The sequence below is a fragment of the Biomphalaria glabrata genome, chromosome 4, assembly GCF_947242115.1.
Source record: "Biomphalaria glabrata chromosome 4, xgBioGlab47.1, whole genome shotgun sequence".
Classification (NCBI taxonomy): domain Eukaryota; kingdom Metazoa; phylum Mollusca; class Gastropoda; family Planorbidae; genus Biomphalaria; species Biomphalaria glabrata.
The window spans coordinates 54,814,856-54,838,641 of NC_074714.1; the positions used below are offsets into that span (position 1 = coordinate 54,814,856).

Here is a 23,786-nt window from a genome sequence, read left to right on the forward strand (position 1 = left end):
TTTATTTTGCTTATTTTCTAAGATGCCTTTCAAATGTTTTGACTTGGATGAGTAGCATGTTGATCTTCTACTATAACACCAGATTTGAAAAAAGAAATTCTTATATTAGTGTCGCATATTCTAAATATCAAATTTGTATGATCAATTTTCTACTGTAAATATTATCTGTTGTGTTGTTCATATGCTACTAATTTTTGTGCAGTTTGGGTGGTGTCACACTTGAATAACACACAGACTCAACTCAGTGTTTGTGATAAGAATTAAGAAACTACAGCCCGGGCATGCTACCCTGCCTCATAGTGGCGCCCGGGTGGAAACGATCGTAGGAGGAAACAATTAGGCTAAAGGGTAGCAAAACAAGACTCCCGTTAGGGTGCCTAAGGGGGTGCGAGAGCATCCTCATTGCACTGTGTGGAGTTGTAAAAAAGCTCACACAACCTTGTCACAATCCAGGCACTGTTCCTCAAGGGGCCGTTACATAAATGGCGTGTCCCGCACAGTTAGCCTGGTATAGAAATAGGAAAATGGCGGGGGTCTTAGTGTACGCGGTCTCTTGCCGCGAGTCTGACCCACCCGTCAGACAGAACAGTGTACACTGTTCTCATTCAGGCCAGTGAGAGGGAGTTCTTGTTCACTTTTGCTGGCCCAGAGTTCCAAGAGCCGAAGGCTCAACTCTACCTGACAGTTTCAAGAAAAAGAAGAAGAAACTACAGCAGAGAAATCTAATACAAGGCTTTATAAAGCTAGAAGGGAGGAAATAGACTTAGGACATTCTCAGACATTACGCAACCATAAACAACAACTCCACCACAGTGTTGAATGCAATTCATTGAGAGTTTAATATCTCCAAATTCAATTCAATAAAATAATTACTCCAAAGATAAACAATATTGACATCCAACATCAATCAAAGAAATAAATCATGCATGTAGTAAAATGGCTTGACTGAGATAAGATAAACAAGAAAAACATTAAAAAACCCAACTTTTTTTTACAGACAATACCCTGCTTTATACAAAGTATAGAGCGATTATTTTTTTTCTTAACTAATGAATATTAGATTTGTTTAAAAAATCATCCGTTCCTACATGCTTGGTATCCGCTACTTGCAGTCAACTTTGACAAGTATCACATTTATTACATCAATGTTTTGACTGTATAAATATAAAAGTTGTTATAGATCTTTTCTTTAGTAAATATTACAAATTCTTATTGTTCTGCTCAGAGGCGTAGTGAGGGGGGGGGGAGGAGAGGCGCCAAAAAATATAAATGTATTGTAGATATTTTAGTTAGGTAATACATGCTAAGGTTATTTTTATTATATTATTATTAAATACTTTTTCTTTATAAGCCTATATTTCTACGTAATGTTCATGGAAAATGGGAAGGTGGGTGGTGGGGCAACAATAAAATTGCCCCGGGGGCGCACATTTTGCTCACTACGCCTCTGGTTCTACTAGTCATGTTTCAGTTGTATGCATCTACTTTTCCTTATTGTATTTAAATAAACTTTCTCAGACGAAATGGTCAAAAAAGCTTCTAGGAATCAGTCTGATGGGATTTATGGTGTCTCTCATTTCCTGAATGTGATCTTCATTTACCTCTTTGGATACTCTGTAGAGAATTGGCTGATGGAAGTTTGATAGCTAAATCTATAGGATGTGAAGGAAATGTAGGATACTGGGAAATGCTTCACTTACTGTATAGCTGAATGTGTAACAAATGTATCTGCTATATGTTTTAATTATAGTATAAGACTAACATTGTAAACCACTTGTAAAAAATAGCTAGGTCTATTGCATTGTCTTGCCATCAGCTAGATCTAACTTTATGATTGTTTGAGCAACATCTAAAACTCTATGTTAAGTAAGTAGAGAGTTTTAAGTGCAATTAAAAGAATGGAAATGGAGCAGTGGATCTCTGCTGTGTTTATTTTCTTGTTTTTTGAGTTTATTTTTTTGATAACATTAGTGAACATTGGCTTCTGAACGTGGGGGTCCTGTGTTTGAATCTCGGTGAGGACAGGGATTTTCAATTTCTGAATTTTTAGGGCGCCCCTGAGTCCAGCCAACTTTAATGGGTACCTGACTCATATTTCTGAGAACTGGAAGTGAGAGACCTGACTTATATTGGGGAAAGTAAAGGTGGTTGGTGGTTGTGCTGGCCACAAGACACCCTGCTCGTTAACCATTGGCCACAGAAACAGATGTCCTTAACATCATCTGCCCTATAGATCACATGGTCGGAAAAGGGAACTTTACTTTTTTTACTATACAGAAGAACAAAACATTTTTAAAACTGTTCCAAACTTGATGATTTGTAGAAATGTTAGTTTCAAGCTTGATGAGTTGTAGAGATGTTAGTACAAAACTTGATGATTTGTAGAGATGTTAGTTCCAAACTTGATGGGTAAATGTAAGTTCCCTACTAAGGGATGAAATGACTGGTAGTGTTGTTACTTCCCAACTTAATAATTGATAGTTATGTTAGTTCCAAATTTACTGAAGGTTTGGGATGCAGGGATGCAAGTTTCCAACTTAATGATTGATAATAATGTAAGCTCCCCACTTAATGAGTGGTGGTAGTGTTAGTTCCCAGCTTAATGATTGATAATAATGTAAGCTCCCCACTTAATGAGTGGTAGTTATGTCAGTTCCCAGCTTAATGATTGATAATAATGTAAGCTCCCCACTTAATGAGTGGTGGTAGTGTTAGTTCCCAGCTTAATGATTGATAATAATGTAAGCTCCCCACTTAATGAGTGGTGGTAGTGTTAGTTCACAGCTTAATGATTGATAATAATGTAAGCTCCCCACTTAATGAGTGGTGGTAGTGTTAGTTCCCAGCTGAATGATTGGTAGTTATGTCAGTTCCCAGCTTGATGATTGGTAGTTATGTCAGTTCCCAGCTTAATGATTGATAATAATGTAAGCTCCCCACTTAATGAGTGGTGGTAGTGTTAGTTCCCAGCTTAATGATTGGTAGTTATGTCAGTTCCCAGCTTGATAATTGATAGTTTTGTAAGATCCAACTTAATGATGGATAGTAGTGTTAGTTTCCAAGTCAATGATTGGTAGTTATGTCCATTTATAACTTTATGATTGGTAGTTATGTTAGTTCCTAATTTAATGTATGTTTTGGCATATGAGTTTCCAACCTAATGATTGGTAGTGATGTGAGTTTCAAATGTATTAATTAGCAGAAATTAAATAATTTAGTAATTGTAGCTGAGCTCACTTATTAAATTTGGTCTAGGGGTGCGCTCATCAGTATAAGATATGTTCTAAACTACTTTTAAAAAAAAAAAAGGTTGATTTAAATAAAATTACAAACATATACCTTGGTACATTTCAGTAAAGGAAATTATTTTTAAAACAAAATGTTCTGTTTGACACAAGATGATGAATAAAAAACCAATATCTGTGAAATTGATTTGTCCCTGTAATTTAGACTGGCTAGAAGTCTAGAAGTTTGTGAGGCAGTCTTCTTTGCCTCCGCCGACTTTTCTTTCCGAAAATTGTGTTTTCGCTGTTATTTTCATAGTTTGATCTTTGGTCTGAAAAAAAAAAAAAATGTCCATGATCTATATAAAGAAAACAAAAAAGATTTTAATTTGTGAAATGTTACAATTATTATAAGCTTATATTTTTTTAAGAGTTAGTACTTTCTTAATTACCTGTAGGGTCTATGTCTCATTCTTAGTATCAATAGACTGGTACACATCAGGTAATGGTGCTTTTGAGGTTTCTGTAAGGAAACATGATGCCATTCATAGGAAGCATTTAATAAAAATCAAAATTTCCTTAGCAATTTCCTTAGAAATACATATTCTTCCAAATGAAATATGGACATAATTTATTTAGAATGAAATGAAATAGTTTATCACCAAAATTCCTTTTCAATTGCAGGTTATTCTGTTTTAGTATTTATATGTTTCCTTGGTCAGACCTGTCAATATCAAACTGTGTTAATTAGTTTAAAGTCTTGGTCAGACTTCTCAACATCAAACTGTGTTAATTATTTTAAAGTCTTGGTCAGACTTCTCAACATCAAACTGTGTTAATTATTTTAAAGTTTTATTAAGTGAATCCTAAAGACAGTGTAATCACAATTTTTTGTGTGTTCATTAGTTAATGAAAAGTTTCAAGGCCAAATCTTATCTTATCTTATATAATACAGACGTTACTTCAGAAAAGAAGATGATTACGTCCTACGCGTCATGCATTTAGTCATGCATATTAACCAATGACTTAAATTCAGCCAAGTCACTGGTTTTCCTGGCTAGCTCAGGCAACCCATTCCATGCTCTAATAGTACTAGGGAAGAAGGAGTATTTGTACAAATTTGTCCTAGCATATGGGACGAGGAATGTGCCTTTATCTTTGTGTCTTTCAGAGTATTTTATTAAATTTTGTTTTTGTATTTGAAGATTATGGTTCAGTGTTTTATGTATGATTGCTACTTTACTTTTGAGCCTTCTGTCCTGAAGGCTTTCTAAATTTAGTGATTTTACTAAAGGTGTTACTCTAGTCAAATGTGAATATTCGTTTGTTATGAATCTCACTGCTCTATTTTGTGTCTGTTCCAGTTTCTTAATGTTTTCTTGAGTTGAGGGGTCCCAAACGGAGGATGCATATTCTATTATTGGCCTAACCAAGGTTAAATAACATTTTAGTTTTATGTTCTTATTTGATTTATAGAAATTTCTTTTAATAAATCCTAATGCTTTGTTTGATTTTTTTGTAGTTTCATCAATATGTGGATTCCATGATAGTTTTTCATTTATTATAACACCTAGGTATTTTGCGTTTTTAGTCTGTGTTACTGGTTTGCCATGATAAGATAAGTGGAATTAATTTGTTTTAGTTTTTTTGTTACTCTTAACAACTGACATTTTTCTGGGTGGAAAGACATGCTCCAATTTGATTCCCATTTCTGTAATTCATCTAATTCTCTTTGTAAAATATCTGTGTCTTGTGTTGTTTTTATTGTTCTATATATTATGCAATTGTCTGCAAATAATCTGACTTTTGTTCCTGAAGTAATGCAATTTGGTAAATCATTTATGTAAATTAAAAATAGTAGTGGACCCAAGACTGTTCCTTGAGGTACACCTGAGTTTACTGTTATCGGTGTTGATTTAGAGCCATTTATTATTACAGTTTGTTCTCTCCCTATCAGAAAGTCTTTAATCCACTGATGCAGTGAACCATTAATGCCGAAATATTTTAATTTTTTAAGCAAACTATGGTGGTGAACTTTGTCAAAAGCCTTAGAAAAATCTAGCAAGATAGCATCTATTTGTTCACTATTATCTAAACCTTTTGAAAAATCATCAATTAGTCCTATTAGTTGTGTTTCACATGATCTATATTTCCTAAAGCTATGTTGGTATGGTGTGAGGACATTATGTTTGTCTAAGTGGTTTATGATGTTGCTACATATTATGTGTTCTAGGATTTTACATGTGATGCTGGTAAGTGATACTGGTCTGTAGTTTCCTGGGTCAGATTTTTCTCCTTTTTTAAATAGGGGGGTGACATTAGCTTCTTTCCAGTCCTTTGGTACTCTGCCCTGGTTAAGTGAAGCCTGAAAGAGTATTTTGAACACTGGGGCTAGCTCATTGCTTAGTTCTTTGAGTAATCTAGCTGGAATATCATCAGGTCCAGACGCTTTATTTGGTTTGGTGTTGGCTAATAGTTTTTGAATTCCATTTTCTTGTACTACTATATCTTCTATGTTGTCTACTTGGTTCAAATTCAGTAATATGTCTTTTTCTCCTGGGGTTGAGAATGCTGATGCAAAGTATTTGTTTAGGATGTTTGCTTTAGTTTCATTATCATTATGTATTATGTTATGTTCATCTTTTAATGGCGCTATGCCTGTTGTTTCCATTTTCTTAGACTTAATGTATGACCATAGGTTTTTGTTGTTATCTTTAGATATTACATTGTTTATGTATTCACTCTGCAGCTGTCTGCTTACTTTTTGGGTTAAGTGTTTAATTTTTATATACTTTTTGTAAACTCTTTCTGCATTAGTTTCTTTAAATTTTCTATATAGGTTTTCCTTCTGTTTACAAAGCTTCTTTAGTCTATTATTAAACCAGCATTTATTTATTTTGTTTGATGTGTATTTAGTTGGTATATGATTTTCTATAATGCTTTTAAGATGGTTTTTAATGAAATTCCAGAGGTCATCGACTGGTTGGTTAATGTCTTTTTCTAATAAGAATGTTTGTTGAAAGTTTAATGCAGCTTGGTGTAGTTGTGTTAGGTTACATTTATTCCAGAGTAAGATTTTTCTTTTGGGTTTTGCATTGGCTACTGCTTTTATCTGACTGTGTATTTTTATGATCTCATGGTCTGATAGACCAGGGATAATATCATAATCAACTACTAATCCAGGTCTGTTGGTTAAGAAGAGATCTAATGTGTTGTTTAATCTAGTTGGCTTTTTAATGATTTGATCTAAACTTAGGTTGTGTAAAGTTTCTATGAAAAGCTCATTTATGTCCTTAAGGTTTTGGTGTTTATCTATGGTTAGTGTTTTCCAATTTATATCAGGTAGGTTGAAATCACCCATAATCCAAAAAACTGCATTTTTATTTGTCTCTTTAAGTGTAGTAATCTGATTACATAGTTCCTGCATGTATTCTAAACTAGAATTTGGTGGTCTGTAAATGCTGCCTATTATTAGGGATGTTGAGGTGGTATTAATTTTACAAAATGTTGATTCTATATTTTTTGAGTTAGGTAAGGTAATTTCTTCTGCTATAAGAGTGTTTTTTATTGCTAAAAGAACTCCTCCATGATTATCAGCCCTATCTTTTCTAAAAATTTCATAATTACTATTGAAAATTTCTGCATTATAAATTTCAGGATGTAGCCAAGTTTCTGTGCCTGCAATTATGTCTGGTTTCTCACATTCTAATAAAATTTCTAAGTCTGCTGTTTTGTTCCTAATGCTTTGAAAATTTATTACTAAGGTTTTAAGGTATTTTGGTGTTACTTCTTTAGTAGGTTTGTTGTATTAATTTTAGTTAGATTTAGGTTTAACAGGAGTGGATCTGGCTAGTGGTTGGTGAGTTTGGTTTGGTTTGGGATGGTGTTTAGGATGTTGTATGGGTTAGAAGTGTCTGCATCAAAGGAATCAAACAGTCCTGATGTAAACTGAGGTAACCCACAAATGTTCTATAAGCCAGAGGCATAAGGGGGGGGGGGGGGAATGGGGCACGAAGCCCCTGGCGCCACATTTAGGGGGGGGGGGGGGGTCCCACACACAGAGAGGCGAAAAAAAAAGTATTGTAGATATTTTAGTTAGTCAATACATTCTAAGGTTATTTGTATTATATTTTTATTAAATACTTTTTATTTATAAGCATATATTTCTATGTGATGTTCATGGAAAATGGGGGGAGGGGGGGTCTAATATTTCATATCAACATTAAATAAGACGTGCCATAGACCCCCCCTTTTTTTTTTTCCCCTTTTTGTCCCAAAACTTCAACTTGATCCCAGATTGTGAATAAGTAAAGTGGGAGAAATAATGTGTACAAACGTTTTGCCAGACAGACAGAGCGAGTTGATATATGCCTAAACTTTGTCAAAATATCTTACACCAGTGGTAGTGTGATCCTATAGGAATTTAGTTTAAAAAAACGAAAAGATACTGAGATACTGATGTCAATAGACTGTCCATGTATGGTTATAAAGCATGCCTTGTTGTAATGAACTCACTTTTAGCCAACAGATCTGTTAGTATCTCTCTACGCCAACACAGGACAACAATGATTGCCACGAGCAGGGACGATACTCCCACGGCACAAACAATGACAACTATGACGCCAAGTGACAAGCCTCTCTGATGACCTCCCTTGGCTTCCTCCCTCTCCTGAGAGTGCCCTATAAGAACACTAGGTGTTCGGGAAGCTGAGGCTGATGTCACTTGAGCTGGATAAGAGCCAGCAGCCTCTTGTGTAGTTTGTGTTTCAGGTTCTTGAAGGGAAGAGAGTGAAAGAATAATTTTAGTGTGTACTCTTGGAAATGAAGTTTTAGTAAAAATGATTACCATGGGAAGGGTTTGTAAAATGTCAAATCTTCATGTACCGTACTCATTGTGAAATGACCAGCATGCTATCCAGCCCACGTTTGCATTCATGGGATCGTGGGTATATGCGAAATGTTCACTTCTTCTAGCCTTCGTAAGACAGAAAGTTCAAAGTCACGGCCTATTTAGATCAGTGTTTCTCAAACTGTGATCCGCGGAACCCTACTGTTCCGCGAGGCCTGAATACTGTAATTACTAGAAGGCCACTACGTGAATTAATCTCTCAAAAAAAGTAAGCAAAGTGATCCACTAAATACTCTAAATCTAATAAAATACTCAGAATGACACAAAGATAAAGGCACATCCCTCGTTCCATATGCTAAGACAAATTTATACAAATGCTCCTTCTTCCCTAGTGCTATTAGAGCATGGATTGGGTTGCCTGAGCTAGCCAGGAAAACCAGTGACTTGGCAGAATTTAGGTCATTGGTTAATATGCATGACTGAATGCATGACGCGTAGGACGTAATCATCTTTTTTTTTTAAAGTAACGTCTGTGTTATATAAGATAATATAAAATACTCAGAATGTGCGAAGTGTTCCGTTAGGGAAAAGTTTGAGAAACGCTGCTTTAAAATTAAAACAAACTGGCTAGACCTGACAAGATAAGGGTTCTAAAATACTTAGAGAGTTTCAACTTATAATATATAGCAATATGACTCGAAGCATCAACTGGATCAACCTACCAGTGACATTGAGTTGAAACCACTGAGTAACTATCATCATGCAGATGTTTTCACAGCATTGCTCCGCAGGACACATACTATGTGATATCGTTTTCCAACACAGGCACTGGTGTTCAATATTGCTGAATGGGTCAATCGGCTGCAACTAAACACAAGAAGATCATGAAAAGATGTTCTGAAAATGAGATTCGTGGTGTTGAATATTTTATTAGACTTACAGAAACATTACTTTAAGACGCAATGAATGAATGGCTATCAATGGACCTCATTCACCAAAAAAAAGAACGGTCACGTGATAATATTGATAAAACAACGGGGAAAAAATGTCACGTGATAACCATTGTTGATTAAAATTAGATCGTAATTTGTATAGAAGAGAGAGAAAATGACGTAGCTAAATGTTGTTTGTTTACGATTGGTGAATGAGGTCCAACTCTGATGGTACATATGAAACATAATAATGTTTCTTGCTTCTTCTTTAAGTTTAAGATAAGAAGATAATTGTATTGGTCCAATCAAATAGAAATTCAGTTTGACTACAAGAGACCAGCTCAGCGTAACTACTGTAACAATAACAATATAGATGCAACTACGAACAACATTCACACACGAAACATATACACACTCACAACCAGGGCTTTATGAATTAGACTTCTATGTACTTCTCGATGACGACAGATGACCTTGTAACACTGACCGAAAGTGGGATAAAGGAGTTTTTAAATCTTTCTGTTTTAGTTTCGACTTCAAAAATTAAACAGGAATACGGCATTTTAAATGGCTACACAATCCTAGCTGTGACCTACATATTTTGCTTGAACCAATGAAGACAAAGCCGTTGTCTACGGTGGTCGATTTCAGTTCTATTTTCGCCGTTTACGCCTGTCTTCGACGGTAGATTTCCTGTCTTGTAAGAGCTCTCCAGATGTCTTTTTCGAAATCTGCTGATCTCTTCTATGCCAGTTTAAGCAAACTGGAGCCTTAGCTGGTCTTTAAAGCGTTTTCGTACAGCACCTCTAAAGATTTTTTTTTATAGAATACTACCTACACAGTCAGAAAGCCTGCTATTCTAACTGGATTAGGTCACTTAAATAGCAAAATACAAAAAAATACTTTTTTATTAAAGCTTATATTAAGTGTATCAATTTGTTTGAATCAGTCATGTAATTAAATATGTAATAGATCTAGACTACAATATAAAAAATCTGTGTGATAAGAATTTTTATTTTTACCAACTGTTTTTGTTAAGCGCTGCTTCATGCTTTTAGCTTTCTCTATACGCTATGATCCTATCACTTGTCTGGACCAGTTGGGAAGGGGAAGGGGGAGAAAGAACGTGGTATCTGGGTGATCGCTTTTTAGATGTATTTTTTTCGAACTTGCCTGCTCATGTTTCTTAAGCGAACGCAGTAACCACTCTGCTAGCGAAGAGTCTTGAACATGAAAGATTGCGTAGTTATCTATTGTTTCTATTTCACTCAGACGACAAGCTAAAATAAAGGGGACTAATTCAGCTTATACCACCACTTCAGTCAAGTACTATTTTCCCCTTGTTTAAGATACCAAACAAATTAATTTATTACCAATAGTTAATTAACTAATTGGTTATTTTTTCTTATTGCTTTGATTCTTGTGCTGTCAGTGTGAATAGTAAAAAGTAAAGTAAAGGTCCTCTTTCAGACCTTGCGATTTATGGGGCAGGTAATGTTTAGGCCATCCGCTTCTTTGGCCCACGGTTAACGAGCAAGGTGTCATGTAGCCAGCACAAGGACCAACTGTATTTAGGCTACACTCCCCAACTAAAGTCAGGTACCGGAACCCATTAGAGTTAGATGGTCCAAGGGGCACCCTAAAAATCCCGAAATTCAAAATCTCAGTCTTCACCGAGATTCGAACCCAGGTTCGGAAGCCAATCACTTAACCACTCAGCCACCGCTTAAAATGAATAATTGTGCAACATTTCAGCTTCATCCGAGATTGGGTGTTGGAGAAATAACTTTTGGCCAGACAGACACACAGACAGACAGAGTGAGTTGATATAGGCTTTGTAAAAACAGATCGCAAATTCAGGCCCACCCAACGGGTCACTTTTACCAGCCACACTTCCAAATGTACATAGAAATAATTTGAATGTTTCGATGCTAAAACTTACTACAATGCTGTACAGGTCAGAGGTCAAGTTGAGGAAATGAACCACACCTTCTGGCTCTGATGGTGTGTACAACTGAAACAGGGACGAAATACATTACTAATATGAAGGTCAAGGCTTAGATGGATATATTAGGTCAATAATAGTTAAAGTTTAGAGTAATGGATTAGTTCAATAAAGGTCAAGGTTTAGAGTAATGCATTAGTTCAATAAAGGTCAAAGTTTAGAGCATTAGTTCAATAAAGGTCAAGGTTTAGAGTAATGTATTAGTTCAATAAAGGTCAAGGTTTAGAGTAATGCATTAGTTCAATAAAGGTTAAGAGTAGCCTAATGTATTGATTCAATAATGGTAAAGTTTTAGAGGAATACATTAGTTCAATAAACGTTATTTTCACCATTTTACTACTAATATTTTTAAAGTATTTTCTTTATCATTAACTTGTTATCTTATAAATTACATTCGTTCCTTTAAAAAAAAATTATTATATTCAAAAAAGAAGATTATTACGTCCTACGCGTCATGCATTTAGTCATGACTTAAATTCTGCCAAGTCACTGGCTAGCTCAGGCAACCCATTCCATGCTCTAATAGCGCTAGGGAAGAAGGAGTATTTGTACAAATTTGTCCTAGCATATGGAAGGAGAAATGTGCCTTTATCTTTGTGTCTTTCTGAGTATTTTGTTTAATTTTGTATTTGAAGATTATGGTTCAGTGTTTTATGTATAATTGCTACTTTACTTTTAAGTCTTCTGTCCTGAAGGCTTTCTAAATTTAGTGATTTTACTAAAGGTGTTACTCTAGTCAAATGTGAATATTCGTTCGCTATGAATCTCACTGCTCTATATTGTGTCTGTTCCAGTTTCTTAATGTAATGTGTTAATCTAGTTGTGCATGCTAATTAAAAACTTAAATTCTGCGAAGTCATTTTTTTTTTTATCTGATTCAGGAAACTACGAATTATTTCCAGCTATGGACTAAGAAATTTAGATTTTAATTTGGTAGAAAAAGATTAATTTAATGAAAATGTATACATACATCTTATCTTATATATTAAATACATTTACTAAAAGAAGATCTAGTTGTTGTTTTTTATATAAATAGGCACTACCATGTACTCTCTCTAGAGCATTTACGATTGTAATGACTATTTTAAACTGAGACAGGATGGAACGTGATAGCACACTAATGCAATGGACAACACTGAACAAGGTGAAGGACTAGAAGGGGTGTTCACTCTGTGTTTGTGATGTAACGCTGTTATTGCCGGAAGTGGAAATAGATATAAGCAATCCACTTCTTAAGTCCATATCTCCTGTGGCTCAGATATTGACTCCGGCGGAGCTGTTATCACTGAAAGGAGAAGGGGAATAGGCAAGCAACTGGCGCCTAAACCAGTAAGCTTGGGAAAGGAGGGGCTCGATAGCATCGCCTGGCTTTCAACCTAACAGAATTCTCAACCTGTGGGTCGCGACCCCTTTGGGGGTCGATTGATGATTTCCCAGGGGTCGCCTAAGACCATCGAAAATATGGATTGTATTTGTTTACTTTTCTATTGCTGTATGTGAGTGTCGGGGGGAGGGGGTCGCGGCAGAGTGGGGGGGGGGTGTTGTAAAAGGGGTCGCCGAGAATAAAAGGTTGAGAACCGCTGAGTCCTAGGAGAATGAAAACTCTGAATTCATACCCCTGCTGCCTTGCGGGTATATCCAGACAGCTTGTAACACACAGTGCTACCTATTGCAGAACCTGCGACGCTGCTGACAAGTATCGGCACTTGACATTTCTTTTCCTGCCTGATGGGGTTGTATGTGTTCTTGGCTGTCGTTCGGTGTGTCTCCTAGGTTCGAACCCTGGCCGCTGAAATCCCCGTCGTCCAGCGGGCGGTTAGGACTAGGATGTAGTTATCTCCAGAGTTCGAAAGAGTATCCGAGAGATGTGAAACATTTTACAACACATCAGTTACGTGCAAGGGCAGACTGTATGTCAAAATCCCCCCTGGCATTTCTATACAATCCGGCCCACAAATTGTATATCCTCCAATGCTAAGTCTACCTGTCCTCAAAATCATAATGTTAAGTTTGATAATGTATCGACAACTGAACCCATGCAAACAGTAACTCTATATCTTTATAAGTTTACTAGTCGACCGGCGGCATAGCATAAGCCGCTATTTTGCAGGGCCGGCCTTAGGCCACTGCAACCTATGCGACCGCAGTGGGCCTCGCACTTTCATAGGACCCGCACTTTCATAGGACTCGCTCTAATTCAAGGTGTATAAATTATTAAATTAAACCATTTTATAACTTAAAACAGATTTCCCGCGGCCTCCTGTCGAAATTGCAAAATATACAAAAAAGTCCTTGAAAAAATACGAAAATATATAGACAAAAAGTGTCATTTTGGGGTTCGATTCAATATGGAAAAAGCCAATCCTACGCGCGGCTCATAAAGTAATTCTGTACGTAGTAAAGAATGAATACAATGCATAGACGAATTTATTTTCAAATTTAAACTCTTAAATTTCACTTATTATCCGCTATCCTACCCAAACTTGGCCCCGCGAAATCCGTTTCGCATAGGGCCCCAAAATAGTTAAGTCCGGCCCTGCTATTTAGTGACGGGTGAATATACATAGTAGATTACTAGTTCTCTTTCCATGACTTCTTGGTCACAATGGTTAAGTCCGGCGCTGCTATTTGGTGTTTGTATTTCGGAAAATGTGTTAAGATTAAATTAGCATTACACTGTAGAGTCTGTAAAAGCTTTACTTTTTAAACTCGACGTTCAGAGGTTCACTTTTGGAAGAGTATATTATAAAACCTTTTACAAGTTAATACGTTCTATAGTGGCATTCAGGAAGCCCTTTTGGTGGCCAAACAGGTTCGTTTGGGTACCGGCCCACGGGGCATTTGCCCGAATGCCCATATTGCCAGTCCGCCCCTGAATACGTGGATGGTGAAAAACTCCTGAGTGGGCGACATTGTTCGGACCATAGACAATGCCCAGACTTTGATCAATGAGAAGATCTATAGTCGCCCACGTGACACAAGTAGCAACAGTATAGCAGCGAATAAGATGTTTTTGACTTGGGTATGGTGTGATTAGGTCTACAGTGTGTTACAAGACTGCGGTGCGTAACTAGTGTGTGGATAACACGATAACTAGAGTGTTTGCGTTGGGTTGTCTTAATGTGGCAATAGCGAGTGTGTTGCACAGCCAGTGATTGTATTACCTCTTTCTCTCCTAACTGACGATACCAGCGTTGATTCCACCAGAATGTGGTAAATAATTACGGAGAGAAAGAGTTAAGCTACGCATTAACTAATAAGTTATAGCCAACTGAACTCTCATATATATTTGGGGGGGGGGGGAGGAGCCCAAAAAGCTACCAGTTTATGACAACAACAAAGTCAACAAATACAAGAAAATACAGTGCCTTGGTAATAATACAAAGATATACTCACGTTGCCATGGTAATCTTGGGCTTTGTAATAATTATTAAGGTCATAGGAATATTTCACAAGCTGTATTCTGAACTGTGTTAGTTCAAATTCAGGAGGGGAGAGAGTAAATTTGACTTCTATGCTTCCCTTGGGCGACGTCTTGAGTATTACTGAAGGACTCCAGAGTGCAGGATCAGCGGCGTACTCTTTGGAAAACACAACAAATCGTCTGATAAATTCATTGTCAGGTTAACCCTTAAAGTGCTGAGCCTGTTTTACAATGAGTGCATACAAAATGAAATTACAATTTTGATGGCTAGAGGCTAAACTACCACACGCATCTTAAGGGTTAAGAAGCACTACATTTTTTTAAAAAATTAAATGCTTAAATATAACAATAAGGAGTTTGAAGTGGTCAGAGGCGGAGGGAAATGGGTGCATTAATATAAAGACATTTAATGATGTATCAAAGCGTGTAAGGCAGTGGCGTAGCAACTATATCGTGAAGGGATTCATTGCATCCTGGCCCATGACTATTAGGAGCCCGAAAAGTAATCTTTTAAATAACAGTTAAAACGTATAATTACGTTCAACGCGTTTCAAAGTGTTTATCTAGCCTATTTATCTAGTCGTGTGTTTCCATGTGTTTACCTAGTCGTGTGTTTCCATGTGTTTACCTAGTCTATTTATCTAGTCGTGTGTTTCCATGTGTTTATCTAGTCTATTTATCTAGCCGTGTGTTTCCATGTGTTTACCTAGTCTATTTATCTAGTCGTGTGTTTCCATGTGTTTACCTAGTCGTGTGTTTCCATGTGTTTACCTAGTCTATTTATCTAGTCGTGTGTTTCCATGTGTTTACCTAGTCTATTTATCTAGTCGTGTGTTTCCATGCGTTTATCTAGTCTATTTACCTAGTCGTGTGTTTCCATGTGTTTACCTAGTCTATTTATCTAGCCGTGTGTTTCCATGTGTTTATCTAGTCTATTTATCTAGTCGTGTGTTTCCATGTGTTTATCTAGTCTATTTATCTAGTCGTGTGTTTCCATGTGTTTATCTAGTCTATTTATCTAGTCGTGTGTTTCCATATGTTTATCTAGTCTATTTATCTAGTCGTGTGTTTCCATGTGTTTATCTAGTCTATTTATCTAGTCGTGTGTTTCCATGCGTTTACCTAGTCTATTTACCTAGTCGTGTGTTTCCATGTGTTTACCTAGTCTATTTATCTAGCCGTGTGTTTCCATGTGTTTATCTAGTCTATTTATCTAGTCGTGTGTTTCCATGTGTTTATCTAGTCTATTTATCTAGTCGTGTGTTTCCATATGTTTATCTAGTCTATTTATCTAGTCGTGTGTTTCCATGTGTTTATCTAGTCTATTTATCTAGTCGTGTGTTTCCATGCGTTTACCTAGTCTATTTATATAGTCGTGTGTTTCCATGTGTTTATCTAGTCTATGTATCTAGTCGTGTGTTTCCATGTGTTTATCTAGTCTATTTATCTAGCCGTGTGTTTCCATGTGTTTATCTAGCCTATTTATCTAGTCGTGTGTTTCCATGTGTTTATCTAGTCTATTTATCTAGTCGTGTGTTTCCATGTGTTTATCTAGTCTATTTATCTAGTCGTGTGTTTCCATGTGTTTATCTAGTCTATTTATCTAGTCGTGCGGTATGCGTACTGGACTGCCGTTTGGTAGACTCGGTTGTCCCGGGTTCATTTCCATCTGCCCTACCCCCTCTTTCTGAAATAGATTATCTTCAACTCTGAAAGAACACCCAAAACATGTCAAACATTTTATAAACATCATTAATCATTTAGAGGCGAGGTGGCTGAGTGGTTAAGCGCTTGGATTCCGATCCGAGAGATCCGTGGTTCGAATCCTGAAAGGGGAACTTTTACTTGGGGGGGGGGGGGAGGGGAAATCGATATGAACTTGAACTCGGGCCTACTGGTGTGAAGGGAGGAGGGAAAGTGTGTGTCTTCGTTCTATTGGAAGGCTGTCTAGACTTGTGATGTGCGCTTTGGACTTTAGCCACATAAGTCCCCAGTTCGAAACTGCCAATTTTGACCCCTGCCTTCCTGCAGCAGGTTTTGAACCTAATCATTTTCAAGAGCTTTCGAAACTTATAAAACAAAACAACGAAATCATTTATATATTTAAATGTGTTAATATTAGCAACTTTCCCGTTCCTAAATGGGAATTTAAAGAGATCACTTACTATACATAGGAAATGACCTCAGCATCAAGGCAGAATTGTCTATCTCTTCCTTGCCTTTTGCTTCCGATGAGAGAATGCTATAAGCACGGACTATATAGTTTGCGCCGCTGGCGTAGAGATACTGAATATCATAGTAAAATCTAACCTGTAAATATGAGACAATGTTGAACAGATAACTACTTTACAAAATAACGCCTTAATTCAGCTTTAAAAAAAGTTTTTACGACATTGTTTGTATGGTATTAGATTTCCATGTCCAGTCTAGATAAAATATATTTCTGTGTGTAGAACTAACTTCAGCATACTGGCCACGCTAGGTTTAGAATCAATATATTTATCACTTCGAAGATGCTGTGACATCCAAAAATGGGCTGTTATAAGATAAGATTCATAAGAATATAGCTAATTGAAAAGATATACGCTTTTTAAACAGGTTTTCAAGAGAAAGAATCACACTTTTGTTTATACATTTTTTTTAAACTAAAATTGCACGCTTTTGAAACTATTCCCTGAGTATGGGAATATTGTGATATAAATCATAATTTTGTCTTTGTTCAATAAAACGAATCCAGCCATGGAACTATACTAATGATCCAACAGTTAACGATAATTACACACATCGCACACACTGAAATGTGAATCATGTGACAGTCCCAGTCACCAGATTGTTTCCAACGTGGTATCGATACCACTAATGTGTTCTTCCTAGGCATCCGAAAAATGGCATCTGAATATAAAGCGGTTAATTTAATATGGCCAGCACAACGACCCAACCGCCTTTACTTTTCCCTAACTAATGTCAGGTACCCATTAGAGCGGTGTGTACTCAGAGGCGCCCTAAATATCCCGGAATTAAAAATCCCGGTGTTGAATAGAATTCGAACCTGGGACCCACGGTTCGGAAGCCAAGCACTTTACCACTCGGCCACCGTACCTACGCCCAGCTAGGTGCCCGATACGTTAATTGTGCAAAGGAGGGTGGTCTTGTGCTGACCACATTGCTATCTCATTCATAGAAACTGAAAGTCTAGGTTTCATCATTTGCCCCAGAGATGGCAACTAACGGGGGACTTTTACTTTCTATTTTATTATTACTTTGTTTTTTATTTGTACTACTTTAAGAGTGCCCACGTGATCGAGTTGGCAGTGCCTAGAGATTTAAAGTAGCTGTTATCGGCTTGTCAATTTGGGGTGTGTGTACTGTGTACTCATGGCACACCGGTAAAGAAAAGGGGAATAACCTGGGTAAAAAAGAATCCTTAGCTTTGTATGAGTATATTCAAGGGCCACTGCGTATTTCATTCATTAAAAAGAAAACAAAATTGTTACAGCCACACATAAATCTAGTTCCACGGCCCAGTTTTGTATGTCCCAGCATCTTTGAAGGGATAAATAATAAAATATAAACCTAGCGTAGTAGGTATGCTAATGTTGGTTCTACGCAAACCTAGACTAGACATGGAAATCTCTAATGCTATACAAGAAGCTGAAACAAGGCGTTGTTTTGTAAAGTTGTTATAAGATGTAAAGCTTTATTTTCAACCCTAATCTATGTCATATATAATTTAATGTTTAGATCTAGTGTCGGCCTCCTTCAGTCGTAGTAGAACGACTATGGTTCATCTCGCACACTTTTTCATGTGGCTGTGGAGCCCTATTTTGGAGAGACACTCCCGTCCACAAATATCGCCGGTTAAGGGGGCTTTCCCTTCGGTGGTAGAGGAGCTGGCCACCTTTCGCATTGTAAGTTTTTCTTCCAGAGCTGAGGCCCATGTCCTTTCGCTGTCCATAGTTTTCTTGGTCACTGTCTCTCTCCATCTGGTGAGGTCTAGAGCTATGTCTTCCCAATGGTCAGTATTGATGTTCACTGATTTGAGGTCCCGTTTTATTACATCTATGTAACGGAGGTGGGGGCGACCAGTTTTTCTTGTGCCAGACGCGAGTTGTCCATAGAAAATGACTTTCGGGATGCGATTGTCCTCCATCCGGCGAACATGTCTAATCCAGCGCAAGCGGCGTTGTCTGAGGCTGTAAAGATGCTGGGAATACCTGTTCGCGCAAGAATCTCAGTAATGCACACTTTTTCTTTCCATGTGATTTTTAATATCATACGGAGACATCGCAAATGGAATAAATTTAGTTTTCATCCCTTGCTATGCGTAGGTGTTAAGATCTAGATCTAGTAATTAGACATCAAAATAAGAGCACTATTATCATTTTGCAATTTTTAGATACATAATCTAGAAAGATCTAGGTAATCAATCTTAAATGTACATAAGATGATTAATATCAACAGATGAATATTTCGAATAAGGATTTTCGAAACATTATCTCAACGGGTAGCCTACTATCAGGAAATGGCTTTATTTCATAGATTTGCGTAAATATATAATTCTGTGTTTAATAGACCATTCTTTTTAAAATCCGCAAAATGGTATTGCATTATTTCTAAACTTTGAAAACTAAAGATCATTACAGACAGAAAAGGTCGATTTTCCTAGATTCGAGTCGACTTCCCTTACAGCTTGAGAAAGAGTTACGTAAATAACAATCTATATATATAGGTCTGTGAGCTGATCATTATCGGATAAAAATTTGATTTCGTTTCCAGTCTAGGTATAATATATATAGGTCTGTGGTTCTACAATAAACGCCGTTCTTCACCTTAAGAAGTTTCAAAATTAATTGTCTGCGTCAATCTACACAATTTATCATTTGAGGTCACTCACAAAGGCCGCGGGATACACATTTAAGACCTAAAGAAAATCCGCTGACAGGCGCAGACGGCGAAAAGAAAATCTTAATCGACCAACGGCGGACACTGGTTATGCTTGCCCTGGATCATGCCTGCGAGTAATTCCCAGCATGGTTCGTTACTTATGGGGTTTCTGATTCGGATCATGCCTGAATGTGACAAAATATGTAGGTCACAACTGGGATTGCGTAGCCACAAGAATTACTGCATTCCTCAATAATCTTCGGACTCAAGCCTTATATATATATCACTGTGCTATCATTTTTTACCTTTTGTAACAAGAGAGTGTTTGAAGAGTTGAAATGGAACAGACGACAGCCTATATTTGTTTCATACTGCCAGTGTATCAAATAGCCCTTCACGTTTTTGTAAGAATCGTCTGCACAGAAAAATGGAAGAAAACAAGTGGAATCTATAAAAAAATAAATACTTTATTTTTCAAAAACAAAGCTTACATTGAGTGAAATCGCATCAATTATTTTGATCATGAAATTGATTTTTAATGGGCCTAGACTAACAATAATAAATGTGTGCTATTTGGAATATTGTTTCTGTTTAACGCAACTTTCATGCTTATAGCATGCTCAGAGCGCTGTGATTCTATAACTTTTGTCGACCAGTTGGGAAAGGGGGGATGTGGAGAGAAGGATGGGGGGTGTCTGGAGAGCAGGGGGGGGGGGGAATGTAGAGAGAAGGGGGGTGTGTGGAAAGAAAGGGGGGATGTGGAGAGAAGGAGTATCTGGAAGGTTTCCGTGCTATCTTTCAAAAAAGCAATTTAAAAAAAAAAAAAAAAAAAGAAGAGCTGCTCGAGCCTGGATTCATGGAAGGCCGACATGTTTGCTACCTGGCTATTAAATTACTTATAAAAATAGTATGGTTTATTGTTTATTGCCAATTTGTAAAAAAAATTTGTGAACGACCGAAATCTCTAAACAAGGAATCTTCCTTTAGCTCATTCTCTATATAAAAGAAAAATTAATTAATTACGACATATTGGTTAACTAACTGGTTAATTAATTACAAAATTTAAATTAACTCACTCCGTCTGTCTGTCTGGGTGGAATCTTTTACACGCTATTTATAATTTATCTCAATTCCCGTTCTCGAACCAAGTTGAAGCGTTGCACAATTATTCATAGTCGATGTCAAGAGATAAATGAATTTCTTTAAAAAAGTTATTCTAGCGCTGATTCTGTTGTTACCTGTCGTGTTTATTCATGATTAGTTTTTACAAAGCTTATTTCAGCTCACGTTGTCTGTCTGGTATACAAGTTTGCACACGTTATTTCTCCCGACACCCAATCTCGGATCAAGCTGAAATGTTGCATAATTATTTCTTTTACCTGACAACACAATAATCAATAAAAAAAAGTTGAACTAATCAGTTAATTAACTATTGGTAAATAATTATTTTGTCTGGTATCTCGAAAAAGGGAAAGAAATTGTACTTAACTGAAGTGGTGATATACGTCGCCGCTTTAACTGGTAAATCTTCGATAGTCATAAGTAGCTGGTCGTGCGCTTTGCGCGCTGGACTGTCGTTCGGACTTATCGATGGTCCCGGATTCAAACCATGCCCGCTCCCATCCCCCGTCGTCCTGCGGGAGGTTTGGACTATGAGGTAGCTATCTCTAACTCTGAAGGAACATCCGAAACATGTAAAACATTTTACAAACTAGCAGAGTGGTTAGAATGTCGGATTGAGGTGTCGTGAGTTCAAATTACAGTTCGTCCCCATGTGATATATTTACCTGATTTCGGTGCATCCCATTCGATTCTAAGACCTGGGCATTTATAAAGTGTGTTCGAATTGTCAAGATAGTCATTAACTAAGCCTACGATATTTAGGTTTGAAAGTTTGACTGCAGAGAATGAGCTCCCTTGAAAGTCTGAAGGCAAATCGTCAGTGTTAAGGCTCTTGACAAAGGGCGAACACTCTGTAAAAAAAAAAGTCAATGATTTCTTAAAAGGTGACTGACTACCAAAAAAATTGGCTTGTGTATACAGACAAATCAGTGGCGTAGCTAGGGGCGGGGGGTCCAAATTCGACAGTCCTCCCGAGCCACCACATAAATGTCCTAATTTTTTTTTACATTAATCTCCTTTCGGGGGCCGGTAAAAAGTATAGTAGCTATAATACATAAAACACTAAACCATAACTTACAAATAGTAAAACAAAACTCAATGAAATACTCATACAGACACAAAGATAGAGGCACATTTCTTATTTCATACGCTAGGACAAAGTCATACAAATGCTCCTTCTTCCCTAGTGCCATTATAGAATGGAATAGGTTGCCTGAATCAGCCAGGAAAAATAACGACTAAGCAGGGTTTTAAGTCGTTGATTAACATGCATGACTAGATTGACACATTAAATGCGTAACGTCTGTAACATATGAGATAAGACGAGATGGCTAGGGATCCAATCTCCACCTAGCTGCACCACCGCCGTCTTCTAACAAAGGGCGTGCATATAACAATGTTTTTTTTTTCCCCGTATCGTGACATATCCACTGCAGTTTATTTATCACAGTCAGAACATGGTGGGGAAATAGCAAAACTCTACAATTAAATTAATGTAAAGTAAAAATATAAAAGTAGCCTATGGTAGCCGCTATTGTCAGTGTAAGGCGAGGACACTTCATCTAATTTACGAGCCAAAGTATGGGTGGATATGGAGTTACGATACTGAATGATATTCCTACCTTTGGATTGTTGTGATGATCTCGAGTTAGAGCCCTTGCTCACCGCCATATTTTTAAAAACATTTTCAGCACTGACACTATTTTTAGGCCGTTAGATCGTATGTCGGTGTTTGTGTCAGACGTGTCAATTGAACATACCAGATGGCAGACTTCATAAGTGGATGACCTCGTACGATTTAACATACCAGATGTCAGACTTCATAAGTGGATGACCTCGTACGATTTAACATACCAGAAGGCGGACGTCATAAGTGGATGACCTCGTACGATTTCACATACCAGAAGGCGGACGTCATAAGTGGATGGCCTCGTACGATAACGAACGCGTGAACTGGTTTTCACTAGAATGTTCTCGTAGTGTTGACAATGATGTCAGTCTGAGACTTTGCTTTTAACCACCGTATTACGCTAATACCCGGATGAAAATAATACAATGGAATGCTTGGAAAAACTCCTACACGTCTGGTACAGAATTCATTCACGAAAAAAAAAAAAACAACGACCGGATCATTGAGCGGGCTATTAAGCAACCGTCAAGTCGGCAGAAGAGCTGAATTAAGCTAGAAATATATACTACATATTATGCTAATTTAATTTGAAAACTCACGGAGCGTCTAATACAGTAGCACCATATTATCACTATATCGCGCAGAGATTTCGTAAAAACATAACATATCTCAGTACAAGTCTTCACCTAGTTCAGGAGAGAGACTTTACGATTAGATCTAGTTCCTACAAACGTGGGATAACTCGGTACAATCTAAGCCAATAAATTTACCATATCAGTGTTAATGCTGTTGACTACATGTTTAAAAAAAGGCTCACTAAAGAGTAACGTCCTTACTGTTATAACTCTTCTTCATTTGAAGTGACAAAAACTTGTCAACGCCTTTCTAAACAAATATTTATAGCAGGCCCCTATTTTATTTGTTTTTAACTCAGTAGGCCTACAATAGAATTAACAAAAAGCTATACAAAGCTTTCGTTGCTTTGTAAGACAACAAAAAGACATGCCCAGACTTCTTTTTGTAAAGAATATTCTAAAGAAAGATTAAAGGATTTTTAATACTAAAGAACACTCTTTGAAAGAAGATTTTTTTACTAACACATTTCTTATACAGTATGCTAGGTCAAATTCGTACAAGTGCTCCTTCTTCCGTACTGTCATTAGAATATGAAACGGATATCCTAAATCAGCCTGAAAAATCCATCAGAGTTTAAGTCTCTTATCAACATGCATTTTTAAATTTAAATGTGGATAACTGTGGCGTAACTAAGGATTTGGGAGACCGAGGGGACTTGACCTCTTTAGGGGCTCCTGCATTTTGACCTTTTACATCATGACATGAGATAGTGACGTAATATTTAATGTAAAAACTAATCTCGGACCCCAAGATGACTGGCTAACTTTAAAAATCACAAACTAAAACTCTATGACTATATTGTTATAAACTTGGTGGTGGCACAGAGAGGGGTAGTGGTGTGTGTGTAGTCAGCCGACGCAAATCGCCCCAGGCCAGCGCTAGACGAGCGGTCAACCGCGACGAGCTCCGACGGTCAGCCGAGTCGAGTGTCAACGAGACGGAGAGGCCAGTGCAAGAGTTGATACGGCGGTACGGTGTTATCGGAGAGATATTTGTACAGTGTACGTGCTGCCAATTGTACAGTATTGGCTGTTATTTATTCAACTATTAAAGTGTTACGTTACGTTACTTTGGAGCCTT

The 23,786-nt window shown here is 37.2% G+C and overlaps 1 protein-coding gene across 6 annotated transcripts in view; it reads right to left on the reverse strand.

The window, feature by feature from the left end:
- Positions 1-815: 815 nt before the first annotated feature.
- Positions 816-23,786, reverse strand: part of LOC106051419 (uncharacterized) — a 41,348-nt gene continuing 18,377 nt past the window's right edge. For 4 of the 6 annotated variants that reach the window (XM_056026155.1, XM_056026154.1, XM_056026153.1 and 1 more), the window contains exons 4-12: positions 21,106-21,291; positions 19,624-19,733; positions 16,600-16,744; positions 14,407-14,591; positions 10,948-11,019; positions 8,796-8,940; positions 7,740-7,997; positions 3,677-3,747; positions 816-3,556 (exon numbers count right to left, since the gene is read on the reverse strand). In XM_056026155.1, the coding sequence (XP_055882130.1) occupies positions 3,686-3,747; positions 7,740-7,997; positions 8,796-8,940; positions 10,948-11,019; positions 14,407-14,591; positions 16,600-16,744; positions 19,624-19,733; positions 21,106-21,291 (1,163 nt within the window). In that variant the 3' untranslated portion in view covers positions 816-3,556; positions 3,677-3,685. Of the gene's footprint in view, positions 3,557-3,676; positions 3,748-7,739; positions 7,998-8,795; positions 8,941-10,947; positions 11,020-14,406; positions 14,592-16,599; positions 16,745-19,623; positions 19,734-21,105; positions 21,292-22,062; positions 22,255-23,786 lie in introns of those variants that run through there. The other 2 variants (XM_056026156.1, XM_056026157.1) reach the window with 2 other exon arrangements.